The 14,346-nt window shown below is 43.2% G+C and overlaps 3 protein-coding genes across 4 annotated transcripts; 2 read left to right on the top strand and 1 right to left on the bottom strand.

Annotated features, from left to right (window-relative positions):
- Positions 1-7,909: 7,909 nt before the first annotated feature.
- On the top strand, positions 7,910-8,290 carry LOC132837191 (histone H2B type 1-O-like). The gene has a single exon (XM_060856909.1). The coding sequence runs from the start codon at positions 7,910-7,912 to the stop codon at positions 8,288-8,290; it is 381 nt and encodes a 126-aa protein (XP_060712892.1).
- Positions 8,291-9,254: 964 nt separating this feature from the next.
- On the top strand, positions 9,255-14,101 carry LOC132837150 (histone H2A type 2-B-like). Of its 2 annotated transcripts, XM_060856858.1 has the most exons (2): positions 9,255-9,617; positions 14,084-14,101. In XM_060856858.1, the coding sequence occupies exons 1-2, from the start codon at positions 9,255-9,257 to the stop codon at positions 14,099-14,101; spliced, it is 381 nt and encodes a 126-aa protein (XP_060712841.1). The 2 variants fall into 2 exon arrangements, with proteins under 2 accessions (XP_060712841.1, XP_060712840.1); XM_060856857.1 differs by lacking the exon at positions 14,084-14,101 and having other exon boundaries at positions 9,255-9,644.
- Positions 11,550-11,861, bottom strand: LOC132837216 (histone H4). The gene has a single exon (XM_060856937.1). The coding sequence runs from the start codon at positions 11,859-11,861 to the stop codon at positions 11,550-11,552; it is 312 nt and encodes a 103-aa protein (XP_060712920.1).
- Positions 14,102-14,346: the final 245 nt, after the last annotated feature.

The raw sequence follows: 14,346 nt of genomic DNA, 5'->3' as shown, positions 1-14,346 counted from the left end.
TGCATGACCTCATTTATCAGGATTAAATTCCATCTGCCATTGCAGTGCCCAATGTTCTCATGCTGTAGCCTGAGACCATCCCCTTCGCTGTCAACAACGCGGCACGGTGGGCGGCACGGTGGCACGGTGGTTAGCACTGCTGCCTCACAGCGCCTGGAGACCCGGGTTCAGTTCCCGACTCAGGCGACTGACTGTGTGGAGTTTGCACGTTCTCCCCGTGTCTGCGTGGGTTTCCTCCGGGTGCTCCGGTTTCCTCCCACAGTCCAAAGATGTGCGGGTCAGGTGAATTGGCCAATCTAAATTGCCCATAGGGGTAAGGGATAATGTAGGGGTATGGGTGTGTTGCGCTTCGGCGGGTCGGTGTGGACTTGTTGGGCCGAAGGGCCTGTTTCCACACTGTAAGTAATCTAATCTAAAAAAAAACGCCATCGACTTTCATGTCGTAGAGCAAAGAACATTACAATATAGGAACAGGCCCATTGCACTCCAAGACTGCACTGAAGCGCATAATATTTCTGCATGAAAAATTAATCTGCAGGCTTACTAATTATACATTCTACATTCATATCCACTTGTGAATATGTACGTAACAAGCAGCAAAGGTCCCAGCACTGATCACAAACAGAATCCTCCATTATCATAGTTTGCATCCTGTCTGCAAGCTCATTTCAGATCCAATTTGCTTGGGACTCCAAGAGCCGAGTTTGGACCAGTCTTTTATATGGGACTTTGTCAAAGGCTGTAGGGGTGGCCTGTACCTGGCCAGAATAGAGTGGCCCGTATCTGTTAACACAAACTGACCTTTAAGAATTAAACAGCAGGATGTGAAATGCAATGGCAGGCAAAAACTACGCCAAGCAGCCTACTCACACAGTAATGCATTGAACGAGCCACTGCGAGGACAGTAAAAAGGACCCAGCCTGTAGCCATTCGAAACAGTTCTGACAAACAGACTGAAGGTCTGGTAAATGAGTAACTCCAGCCACATTAAATGAAAGGGTAATTGTCCCAGTTAATGAACAGACACCAGATGCTAGTTACAGCCCATTAATCCCCTAAAACAGCTGAGGGTGCAACAGCTAAAGTTATCGTTAGAATATTTAGAATTAGGTTCTCATAAAGAAACATAGCATCATCACTGTAGTTTTCAGCATACAAAATAGATGCATAATACTAAAGCATAAAGGGAAAAAGAAGCATTTAAACCTGGAAGTGAAGGTTAATTAGCTTTAGGTAATATTTCTCTTACACCCAGAACACAATAGATTGCTCACAGTCCATTAATCACAAAGTTCAAATAGTTGGGATATCTAAATTTTGTATCTGAGTTTTTATAACAGAAATTAAAATTACAAGTCTATGGCAAGTAAGTCAAAACAAACTCTCCTTTTATTTTTCTTCATATATTTCCTCACTGTCTGAATTATATCAGAGGAGCAATTGACCTTGATAAAATGGAATACAATGAATAATAGCATTCAAGCTGTCCTGAGAGAGATAAGCTAGATTGAGAGAAACCCGAGGGTGTATAGAAAATAACTTCAGAATGTGAATGAATAGGATGCATAGAAAGATCCCAAGGCCTAGAGATTACAGTGTCCTCTAAACTCTGAGAGGTCACGGGTTCCTGGGGCTGTCCATAGAAATGCCTATCATTGATCAGGTGTCTCATTGAATAGAGTATGCAAAGTAAGAGGGAGGAATATCATAATCAAGTTGTATGTAATTGATATCAGAAAGTTTATAAACAATATTGCTTTTTATTGTAAAAAAATGTGTGTCATGGACCTCTCTTCTGAGGCCAGTCTTGGGGGAAGATCATTTGGCCCTCTCCCTGCACCAACCCGTTTCTGCTTGAATAAGCACCTACCACTTGCCTGAATGCTGATTGCCTGCGTACTGAGTCTTTCCTGCTTGGTCAGGGGTTATGCTTCGACAAAGGCCTTACACAAGTCCATGTAATCCACGTCAACTGCGCTATTCTCATCAATGTTCCATTGCTAGGACTGGAGGTTTTGATTTAGGGGGAGAGGCTGAACAGGCTGTTGCTTTATTCCATGGACTGTCAGAGAATGAGGTGTGACCTTTGTACAAGTTGAGAAAATCATGAGGGGCATGATAGGATGAATAGCCCTGGTGTTTTCGGAATGTGGGTGAGTGCAAAAATAGAGGGCACAGGTTTGAATTGTGGAAAAAAGATTTTAAAAGGGCTGTGGGGTTACTTTATCACATGGAATGCTTTTATGTGATGCTTGTATGGAATGAGCTACCAGAGGAAGTGGAGGTGGTGGGTACAATTACAATCTTTTATAGGCACCTGGATGTCTGCAAGTAAAGGAACAGTTTTGATGGATATGTGTCAAATGCTGGCAAACGTGACTAGCCATGATGTGGGCGTGCCAGTGTTGGACTGGGGTGGACAAAGTTAGGAATCACACAACTCCAATTTGTCGTACACCAGGTTTATTTGGAAGCACTAGCTTTCAGAGCACTGCTCCTTCATCGCTCTGAAAGCTAGTGCTTCCATGTAAACCTGTTGTAATATAACCTTGTGTTGAGATTTTTAACTTAAATGGGACTAGGATTAGGATCTCTGGTCAGCATGAACAGCTTGGACCAAAGGATCTGTTTCTGTGCTGTATAACTGTATGACTCTCTGAAGGCCGCACCTTGATATCACTACTCCCAGTTAGACACTGCACTATTGAAGGTGCAAAGGTCCGTTGCTTTTACCTCCTTGACTCTGAAGAACAGCACAGCTCCTTTCTGTGACAATGTACTGTGGTTTAACTTGTCTGTGAATCCTACAAATACAGTCAAAGCAATAAGATCTTTCCCATTCACTTCAGGAAACATGAACTGAAAACTCTCTCCTTTGCTAACTGGCTGTCCACTTAACAGTAAACATATAAACTGCTCAGTAACACAATGCAGGAAGATTGAAGCAGGATAAATCGAGTGTGGGCATCCTTCCTGTATCCTAATAACTGTTCCATTCAAAAACCATTTTTATACATAAAATCAGTGCATGTACACAACAGCCCAAGTACTCTACATTAAGTTTTTCACTAGACAACATGGCTCTAATCTGTTGACTACCTGTCACATCTGAACAGAGTTTTGAAGGACAATAAACCATGTCACAGTCCCATGAAATAGTACAGACTGACAGGGAGAGAGTACTTCCCAAGTACACAAACCATACAAGTGAATGGAAGAAACAAGATTAGTTCTGCATTCAAAGAGAAGAACAAATAGTTGCAGACTGCACCAGTTATAGTTCTTACTTATGTAATGAAGGACTTGAAGGAAACTGATGGTTTCTGGACACAAGAAAGAGTGAGATGATGCCAACACACAGTGGGTACAGAATAATTTGCAAAACAAAGAAACACTGTCCGGTTAATTGGCCAGTAGGCAAAAATAGGAAAATCAAGCCCATTAGAATCACATGGTTGGGAGCGCTACCTTTTCCTTAAATTAATCAGGAAAGGTAAGAGTGAAGTATGTCAGTCCCAGTGTACAAGAGAACTTCCTATAAAATTCTAATGCATAGTATAATATTGGTCAAAAAGCAAACTCCACTTGTTTATTTGGAAATACTGAACCTATTGCATGCTAACAATGTATTCCACTTAAATAGGGAAAGAAGTAAATAAGTATTCAGATTAATTATTCCTCCAATTATCTCATCATGGTTTAAACGTGCTGTCTAACTCTATGACAGTATGTAATTCGTGTATCAATTCTGTTTGTCCAAACTGGAGGAATTAGCTTGCATGCCAAGTGCCAGATTGAAACAAATATTGCAATTTAATTTGTTTCCACAAGGGGAAAACTGAGCACATCTCATACAAAATACTGAATAAATACTTTGTTTTCAAGTGGTCCAAAGGGAAATTAAATATTAATGTGAAAAGGTACACATTTAGACAGATCCCCAGAGATTATTGGATACAGAATGCAAAAGCTCTCATAAAGAGGTCTTGTTATAAACATGTGAAAAAAAGTTCAAAATGCACATTCAGAATATAACTTACAATCATAACCTGTACCATAGAATAAAAGTTGTGGAAATTATCCAAACTGCTTTACGCTGCCAGAGACTGAAAATGGTATTTAAAAAGTCTTACTTTCAATTACAGTAGATGTAATTTCTCGGTGCAGATGGAGTTCATTTGGACCATCCCCCAGCAACAACTCCCCAAAGCAGATCCCAGCCAGACGTAGACCTCACCCTATACCCATAATTCCACATTTACCATAGTTAACCACTAACACTAGATTGGTGCTGGAAAAGCACAGCAGTTCAGGCAGCATCCGAGGAGCAGGAAAATCGATGCTTCGGGCAATCTGGTTTCCAGCATCTGCAGCCCTGGTTTTACCTTGTTTTAACCCACTGACACTGCACATCCTTGAATCCTCCAGGACAATTTACCATGGCTAATCCAGCAAACCTGCACATATTTGGACCATGCAAAAAAACTTGAGCACTCAGAGGAAGCCCATCCAGACATGGGCAGAACATGCAAACTGCACGCAGATAATGAACCAAGGCTGGAATTGAATCTGCATCCCTGGCACCACTGTGCCACCATGCCACCCTGACATGGATGGCAATAGATAAAACCTTATTCATGTTGAGCAACAGAGGTTTGATGTAAAAAGAGCTCCTGCAGTTTCTGCAAGTGTCATGTTAAACAGAGACAAATATATAAGTACACTCACTTATTTCACAGAACACAAACTGACAAGTACAGATACTTTCAGGTACAGATACACTCATCCATTCATATAGTTGAAGCTGTCAGGGGTAGACTGATGATTGCACAAACACATTCACATTGCAGAAACTGACAAATACATTTTGAGAATACACTCGCATAGTCCCAGAGCAGAATCTCACAGGTATATAATAACTACATTCTTACGTTCACCTAGAACCTAATGAGGCAGGTTGATGGCTAAAATCACACTGACGTTGCAAAAGCTGACAGGTAGAGACTGGTAATGCCACTCATATTCATACAGCAAAATCTGACAGGGACAGATAGATAATTGGACTGTCATCTTCACATCACAGAAACTGATCGAGAGATAGATAACCAGACAGTCATATTCAAATTACAGAAACTGATGGACAGATCAATAACTACATTTCCATATTCACAGATCAGAAACTGACAGGTACAAATGGATGGGCAAAGGTGAGGACTGCAGATGCTGGAAATTAGAGCTGAGAGTGTGGTGCTGGAAAAGCACAGCAGGTCTGGAAGCATCCAAGGAGCAGCAGAATCAACGTTTTGGTTAAAGGCCCCTTCATCAGTACAGATGTGTAACTACATCAATACATTCACATAGCAGAAACTGACAGGGAAAGTTTGACAACTAAACTTACGCATTCGTGTAACAAAGCGACAAGTACGTTTCAATACGGACCCCCACATTTTCACTTAGGAGAAGATGGCAGGGACATTGATACCTACATTCGCATTTCAACAATGGAGAAACTGACATGGACAGATTGATAATTAAGCGATCACATTCACAGAGCAGAAACTGACATAGTCGCACAGTAGAAACGAACAGGTTTAGGGTGATAACTTCACTCAAGTATACACATCAGAATCTTACTGGGACAGAGTAATATTTGTACTCTCATATTCGCATTGAAGAAACCTAAAGCTGTAGATTGATATGTAGGCTCTCATTGTAAGTATAAAATAGTTGGGCATATTCTCACTGGAGATTTGAAGAACAATTCATCATCTTTAAGGCAAAAGAAAATGATCTGAAGGGAGTTGACAGAGTTGATGCTGGGCGTATGTCACTGCTTATGAGAGAATCCAGAGTAAGGGACACAGTTTTGAGCAGGAAGCCTTCTGCCTCAGAAAGAAATGTAGAACATTCTCCCCTTGTTCTGTTCCACAGAGAGCAGTTAGGGTTGGGTTATTGGCTTAGTTTATGCTAATGTAGCCACATATCTTTTTGACACAAAAGGGAGTGTTTGGTTATGGGTGCTAAATATCAAAATGAGATGAAGATCATAACTAAAATCTTTGTGATCTGTTCTCCTGTCAGAGTACACAGGCAGATAAAAATACCAGGCTTCTCATGCTTCTTATGATCTTCTGCTCTGAGATATTTAAAGTGACGCAAGCCTGAAAGAAATTATTAACTACAGCATGTACACTGTATCTGCAAGAGAGGATTGGGAGGCATCATTCACCATATACTTTATCTTTAACTTACTGATGTGTGTGTGCTCATAGATCACATACTGATCGATTCAGTTATAAGTTACTGAGACGTACCAAGGATGGAGTGAAAAAAGATTAGCCATCCATTTCATCAGAAATTTCGAGATGTTGAGATATTTGCTCTCTGACATGCCTGTGATTGACTGAAACGGAATAAACACAAGCTTAGAAACAACAAAGTGGCAGTTACAGCATGAAATACTGAGTCACTTGCAAAATAATAAAATGTTAGGAGTACAACTATTTATTAGCTAGAAACTGGCACAAACAATGTAACATCAGCAGTGACATTGCAGATATTGTCAGTAACAATGTACAAAGAATTATTCCTTATCGCAATGCTTGAGTTATAATTACAAACCCAACTTCAATTTGCAGAAGTTGATTTTCATAGGGTATGGGAGTGGAAGGTAATGAGTCCTACCTGGCTCTGTCCAAAGTCAATGGATGACACCTACGGAGTAAAACAACACTTCACACTTAAGAAGGTCTGAATTACAGTCCAGTAACATACTGACATGTAAAGACTGGAATAGAGTTGACAAAAATACATCCCAGAAACAGACGGGCACAGATTGGTGTCGAGAGTGTGGTGCTGGAAAAGCACAGCGGGTTAGGCAGCATCTGAGGAGCAGGAGAATTGAAGTTTCGAGCCTTTCATCTCGACGTTTTGGGCATAAGCCCTCTGATCCCCAGCATCTGCAATCCTCACTTTCTCCTAAGGGCACAGATTGGAGGAATATTTCTACATCAGTGTTTGATGGTTACAGAATAAAACCTGTCTTGAAGTAACAGTAATTGAGTATTACACAGAGGACCAGAGCCTCAGTGGACAGAGGTTGAGTTAATGCCAAATGTGTAAATAAGGACACGACAGATACAAAGTTAAAGTGACACATATATAGCATGCTAACAGTTGCTGGTTAACAGGTATTCGCATAAGACTGAGAAATGCTACAAATCCCTACATGAAACTGCAAGACACCTAAATGAGAAGTGCAGTTACAAAGCACACAGTTATCAATCAAGTTCTCAGAAATATATTCATCCCACAGTCTAGACATCATTCAGCTCGTGACTCAAGAGAAGTATTACATAGAAACGTTTTCTTTTCATTTATCTTCAACTCCGTGCAGTTGAGAACGAGTTGCATCAACCCCAAGTGTAGAAAACACTCACGGTCATGTTCCACTGGATTGTGTAAGTTGACAACAAATGTAATCGCAATTTCAAACGGATGAGTTCATTTTTCACATAGTGACAAGTTCTGTGTTATTTCCAACCCATAAAGAAGAACAGAAAGAGACATGCGGAGCTAGAAACACATCATCACAACAACGAGCAAAAGGAAACCGGGCCAATACTCCAATCGCTTTCTATGTGACAGGGACAAAATAAACCTCCCTCAGTCAGACTGACAGGAACAGAGTCATCATCCACTTCACGTTTCGTTGCAGATTCTGACCGAATCACATTGCAAATCATAGTAACCAGAGACTGAGATTTTGTGAAAATCGTCAGTGTAAACTACCCAATCAGAAACCTTAATTGCCCCCCATCCCTCATTAGCATAGATGACGCCGTCAGTCTATAAAAAGCGAGCTCCGAGCCCGCTTTCCCTTATTCTGTGTCTGAAAGTGAGCGGCGCTATGGCTGATGAGAAGAAAGCACAGCAAGCCTCCAAGAAGGGCGCGAAGAAAATCATCAAGAAGGCGCCAGCGAAGGGTGGCAGAAAGAGGAAGCGGACCAGGAAAGAAAGTTATTCCATCTACGTCTACAAAGTGATGAAGCAGGTTCACCCCGACACCGGCATCTCCTCCAAGGCCATGAGCATCATGAACTCGTTCGTCAACGATATTTTCGAGCGCATCGCGGGGGAGGCTTCCCGCCTGGCCCATTACAACAAGCGCAGCACCATCAGCTCCCGGGAGATCCAGACCGCCGTGCGGCTGCTGCTGCCCGGGGAGCTGGCCAAGCACGCCGTGTCGGAGGGCACAAAGGCGGTGACCAAGTACACCAGCTCCAAGTGAAGGACTGCTCTGCACTGAAACAAACACATCCACAACCCAAAGGCTCTTTTAAGAGCCATCCACAACTTCCCTGAGACAGCTGAATCAAATCTTTACGATTTGATGGTATTACTTCCATGTAATTCTGGACGAGGTATTTTTAATTTCAGTGCGATATGCATTTGTTTTTACAAGTACTTTGCGAAAGCTGATTAAGCAAGTCATTTTTCATCTTGTATATTCACCCGTGGCAGACAAAATAGTAAGTGACCACGTCTTTCAGTCCCACCTCCTGTTGTCGGAGAGAGACTTTCAAAGTGAACCAAGAGAACACCAACACTGCTACCGGACTGAAATGTGGAACTTTTGCTGAATCTGATTGAGAGATCTAAGGGAGGACGACTTTAAAAGATCGTCTAAAAACCGTGTTCTCTATTGATTCTAAGACGGAAGAACGGTGTGTGCCGCTTTCTCCGCATGTAGGTGGTCTAAAGAAATGTGAAGTGAAAAAACAGGTTGCAGACTTCAGTGTTTGGCCCGTTTTGTTTCAGCTTCTTCGCAAGATTTAGAAAATAACCCACTTTCAAAATCAGAAATGGACAGATAGAGGTCGGCAAATGAGGGAGAGTAACACGGTGTGAAGTATATATTTGTAAACTAAAAGTCAATTAACAATTATATTTATGTTTTTAAACGTCCTCACTTTTTTGTACTTCATTTTTCGTGTAAAACATACTCCCTTGTTTGGAAATTGGCGGGCTTTTCAAATTGGAAAGAAAACGGTTGATTTGGCGCCGGTACTTTCCGCCCTGTGCCCTCTCCGGGTTGGGGAATGAGGCAGATATCTGATTGGGAATTGAAACAACATTAGGAGGGGCTGAACAATGGGACCAATCAGAAATGGCTGCCCCAGCATTCCTCCCGAAGGTATAAGAGGCCGCAATGTGGGCGGAGCGTAGCATTCTCTCCGAAAGTGCTTGTGAGTATGTCTGGAAGAGGAAAGGGCGGTGGGAAAGCTCGCTCCAAGGCCAAGTCTCGGTCGTCCCGGGCTGGCCTGCAGTTCCCGGTGGGCCGTGTTCACAGGCTCCTGAGAAAGGGTAACTATGCTGAGCGTGTGGGTGCCGGAGCGCCGGTTTATCTGGCTGCGGTGCTGGAGTATCTGACGGCTGAAATCCTGGAGCTGGCCGGCAACGCGGCCCGGGACAACAAGAAGACCCGCATCATCCCCAGGCACCTGCAGCTGGCCGTGCGCAACGACGAGGAGCTCAACAAGCTGCTGGGAGGGGTGACCATCGCTCAGGGCGGGGTGCTGCCTAATATCCAGGCCGTGCTGTTGCCCAAGAAAACCGCCGCTGGGGGAGCCGCTAAGAAGTGAAGAGATTATTCTTGAATCTGACAACCCAAAGGCTCTTTTAAGAGCCACTCACAACATCTATGAAAGGGGCTAACCTTTCCTTCGGATTAATGTGGAGAGCGCTCGCCTTTGTACCAGACATCAATAAGTTCCACGCTCCATTTAATTGGATAATTACTGTCTATGGGAAAAACAAGGGCACAGATGCTGGAAACCAGAGTCTAGATGAATGTAGTGCTGGAAAAGCACAGCAGTTCAGGGAGCACCCGAGAAGCAGAAACATCGAAGCTTCGAACAAAATCCCTTCATCAGATTATCTATGGGAGCAGAGAAACAATCGCATTTTATGATAAATTATAAATGTCCTAGACTACAGGATTTCTTATTGAACGGTCACTGCCTGAGTGATCTGTCTTTAGTTATAATATCTTGAGTTTCGAATGATCCCGATCGCGTTTGACCTCGCATTAGATTCACATTTCCTTTAAGTGCAGTAGGAAGAACTGAGTTGACCCAGTACAGTAACGAGTCAGTCGCTGTAGGATGCAGCAAGGAACGGTCCCTGACCCTCTGCGCTTTATTCTCTGCTCGGTTCCTATCCAGACTTGTATCCCCTGTTTCTGGCGAGAGAGCGAGCAGATTGAGCACCTGTGAGGCATTTTTCAGCTGTAAAGGCGGGTATGGGATAAAGTGAAATTGTCTGAACGTTGATTTTTCGATTGATTAATTTCATAACGTGTGCGTACTCATGTGTTCTCCTGTGTAAAAGTTGCTGCTCTTTTATACGTGATGGCGGGCATTTTCAAATTTGAAACTAAGCCGTTAGTCTCTTGGCGCCATTTCCCCCTCTTTCTCCTGCTTCCACCTCATCACAAGTCATGTTAACGCAAAGGGAGTCAATGAGGAGATAGGGTTTTTCCACAAATATCTAACCCAATACCGAAATTCTTATGTTTAAATTACACTTATTACTATATTTTTTTCATGAATTCCACAATCCCTGAATGAAGGTCTCGTTAGTTGTAAATTTCACTGCTACTGCCTGCAGTTTTTGATTTTAACGAACTTCCGCTAGAAATACGAATGACGCCTATCACTTTCTGCTCTCTCTGAATGAGCAACCCAACTTGCATTTGCTGTGAATCAATTGAAAGCCTGTCGATTGAAACAACTTTAAAGCTAATACAACGTACACCGATAAAATTAAAGAAGCCCACTTGATCAAGATATTTTTATTTCATCCGGATTATTACTTGCCCGAAGACAATTTGTAATCACTGTCTGAACGGGCAGATGGAAAGAACGTACCATTAAGATATCCATAAGCTCCCAGAAACAAAACTGAGCCGAATATTATGCGTCGGAAATAGGAATACTGCAATTTGTACTGCAATTTGTCTGGGTTCCACAATAAATAAAAGACATTGACAGCCACGTATTATTACATTGATTATTACTGAGACAAACAGGTACTTACGAGAGAGGAATAAGTGGGAGAAATATCAGGCATAATCGAATGGTAGAACAAGCTGGATGGGTAGAATGGCCAATGTTGCTACTACATCTTACAATTACAAGTCACGATGCGACAGTTGACATGGAATAATCAGGTTGCAGAACAGTTGGCTCGATTCGCCGAATAGCCTCTGAGCTACACTGGAGGAATGCTGACAATTGTAAAAGCATTGGCCACGGTAAACAACAAAAAAAAAGTGAACCGTCCACTCTGAATGGTCTCTGTTGCACCGCAGAACACGGTATCAGTACATTATGGAATGGAAATAATTTTAAAATTACGGCATATGTGAAATAACCAACAATAAAGTTGCGCTGCCTTCCCCGTCCTCAGGTCTCCGCTCTCTATCGGAGGGTTTGGGTGGCTCTGAAAAGAGCCTTTGGGTTCGCTGGAAAAGGGTCGCTTTATCCTCAACCGCCGAATCCATAGAGAGTGCGGCCCTGGCGTTTCAGAGCGTACACCACATCCATGGCGGTGACCGTCTTGCGCTTGGCGTGCTCAGTGTAGGTGACCGCATCCCTGATCACATTCTCCAGGAAAACCTTCAGCACTCCGCGGGTCTCCTCGTAGATCAAGCCCGAAATGCGCTTGACCCCGCCACGGCGAGCCAGGCGCCGGATGGCTGGTTTCGTGATACCCTGGATGTTATCACGGAGCACTTTGCGGTGCCGCTTCGCTCCGCCTTTTCCCAGGCCTTTACCGCCTTTGCCTCGTCCAGACATCACGCTTCTTCACTCCAATCGCTGCTGAATGAGAGCCGAGCTGCCTCCCCTTCCCTTTTTTATACAGCCCGGCCCGACCTGACTGAGAAAGAGCTGACAGACAGTGAGGGGCGGATCCGGAGAGGAAACTGAGTGACAGACAGAGCAGGCTTTGATCATCCAGCTCCGCCTCCAGCTCACTCCAGCCCCAACTGTATCTGGAACTGAACCTTTTCTCCCCAAAGCTTACTGATCCTGAGTAGATGAGCGCATGCGTGAGACCCTCACTGAGTAAAGAGCATTTACTCAGTGAGTGCAAGAGGTTTGTTTGAAACAGACCGCAATGGAGAGATCAGCGCCCAGGGAAGCGAGGGAACAGCAGGCTCCTTCCAGCAGCACATCGGGATGGGAGCCTGGGACACAGAGGGGGCTCCGAGACCGGGATTGATTCGGGGTGAGTTCAGGGAGAACCGGGGGCTGTTTGTAAGAGGCCGAGCGGAGCAGGAACTGGTCCCGGAACTTGGAGTGAGCAGGCTGGGGGGAAGAGAGAGGCCTTTCTCGGGCTGGGTGTGGACCTGCTGAGGGAGGGAGAGCGGGAAGAAACTGCTCTGAACTCTTTTAATTTCAATCTGTTTCCCGACGTTGTGTGGACCAACTGTAGGAATGTGATACTCTTGTAAAAAGATATGCGCTGGGGTCTTGGTAAAAACATTAGAAATAGCGCCGTTTTTCCTATTTCCAACTGGTAGTTGGGGAGTTGAATATTGAACTGTGTAAGCATCCCGGTGATTGAGTACTCCCATTCATGGCACTGGGCAGTTGTTGCTCAGTTTCTGGGTCTCACTCAATTGGTACCAATTTAAAAATCACAGCACCAGGTTATAGTCCAACGATTTTTTTTCGGAAGCTCCTGCTGTGTGATTTTTAACATTGTCAACCCCAGTCCAACACCAGCATCTCCAAATCAATTGGTATTGAATCACATGAAAAACAAACAATCCCCAGACAAGGAGCAGCTCAGGGCAACAATGGAATCAGATCTGTGGTTCTGGTTAAGTTGTTGGCTTTAAAGAAGTATCAACACACATCCTAATGAAGATGCAATCAATGTGACAATGATCAGTTCAATATTACCAGACTAGCCTCATGTTGATTTACAGGTGGTGTCCCTGTGTCTTCCTCCAGAAAAACACCTGAGGGACTAAGACATTGTAATACTTCCTCCGTTCAAAACAAAGAGAGGCCAGTTGCCTCTGACAAACAGAAGGCATGTAGCCCATTGAAGTTTACACACCAGCTTTGAAGATAGATGAACTGAATCCTCATCCAAAATAGACATTCAGGAAATGCATAACAATTTTCAGTACTTAAGGGCAGTTTCAAAGTTACAATGAAGATAGACAAATAGGCCACATGATTGTTCAAACAATGCAACAATCATTGAAGTTGGGGTTAAATACAGAGATGGAGGGAAACTATGGTCACCAACAGGGCAAGAATTACCGAAGAGTCATCGAGTCATAGAGATGTACAGTGTAGAAATAGACCCTTCGGTCCATGCCAACCAGATATCCTAACCTAATCTTCTCCCATTTGCCAGCACTTTCCCATCTCTCTCTAAACCATTCCTATTCATATTGTTAAAGTACAAATTTGAGACAGCACAGAAAATCCCTTGTGGACTCAGCCCTGTAAGCCTCTCTTGGTTCGTCATGGAGATCGTACTCCTTGGTAGTCTGGAATGAAAACCTCTTGCAAACAGTTTAGCTTAATTTTAGACTTCCCCTTTATTTACCAATAGTATCATTGTTACAATGTAACATTGACACCTAAGGGCCGGGCTAGCTAAGGTTCTAAAACCTTAGAAGAGTAGGATAAGAGCCCTTCCTTTAAGAGTCCTCACAAGCTACTCCACTCTTCTGTCTCAAACAAGCTTCCTTTTTAGAAAATTTCACAAAAAGCACTGCATGTTCTTAATTAGACAGACAGTGGAAAGGCAATAATTTGTAAGGAAGAGAAGTTAATTAACAGGTCTGTGTGCGCTTTACTGATCACTCCTGTCGGCCCTTAACCATCCATCAGGTGAGAAAAACACATCCAGCTGAGTCAGGTGCCTGTTGGTGAGGTAGGTCCCTGTCATAAAGAGGTACCAGTCTAAACTAAGTGTAAGAGGTCATAAGGTAACCTTGCACAGCTCACATGTCAGATATTATTGTTTTACAAAATGGCTTCTTAGCAAGCAGGACAAGCTTCGGCCATAAAATGGCTTCCTAATACATTGTGTCAGAATCTCTTTGATGTTAGGTTTAGAATAATTTTTAAACTGGGAGCAGACTCCTGCTTTTTATCTTAAACACAGCATCATTCCGTATCGGGGGCTGAAATGTTACCACAAGGTTGAATTTTTAATGAATCATTTGTCTCAAATTAAACATACTTTCTTTTCAGGGTTGTGATTCAAATTCAAAGCAGACAGAAGATCTGATGAGTTAGATTTGACAGTGGG

Source organism: Hemiscyllium ocellatum, chromosome 49 (genome assembly GCF_020745735.1).
Source record: "Hemiscyllium ocellatum isolate sHemOce1 chromosome 49, sHemOce1.pat.X.cur, whole genome shotgun sequence".
Lineage (NCBI taxonomy): Eukaryota > Metazoa > Chordata > Chondrichthyes > Orectolobiformes > Hemiscylliidae > Hemiscyllium > Hemiscyllium ocellatum.
Note: the sequence above shows the minus strand (reverse complement) of the source record. Positions and strands in the feature narration are given on the sequence as shown.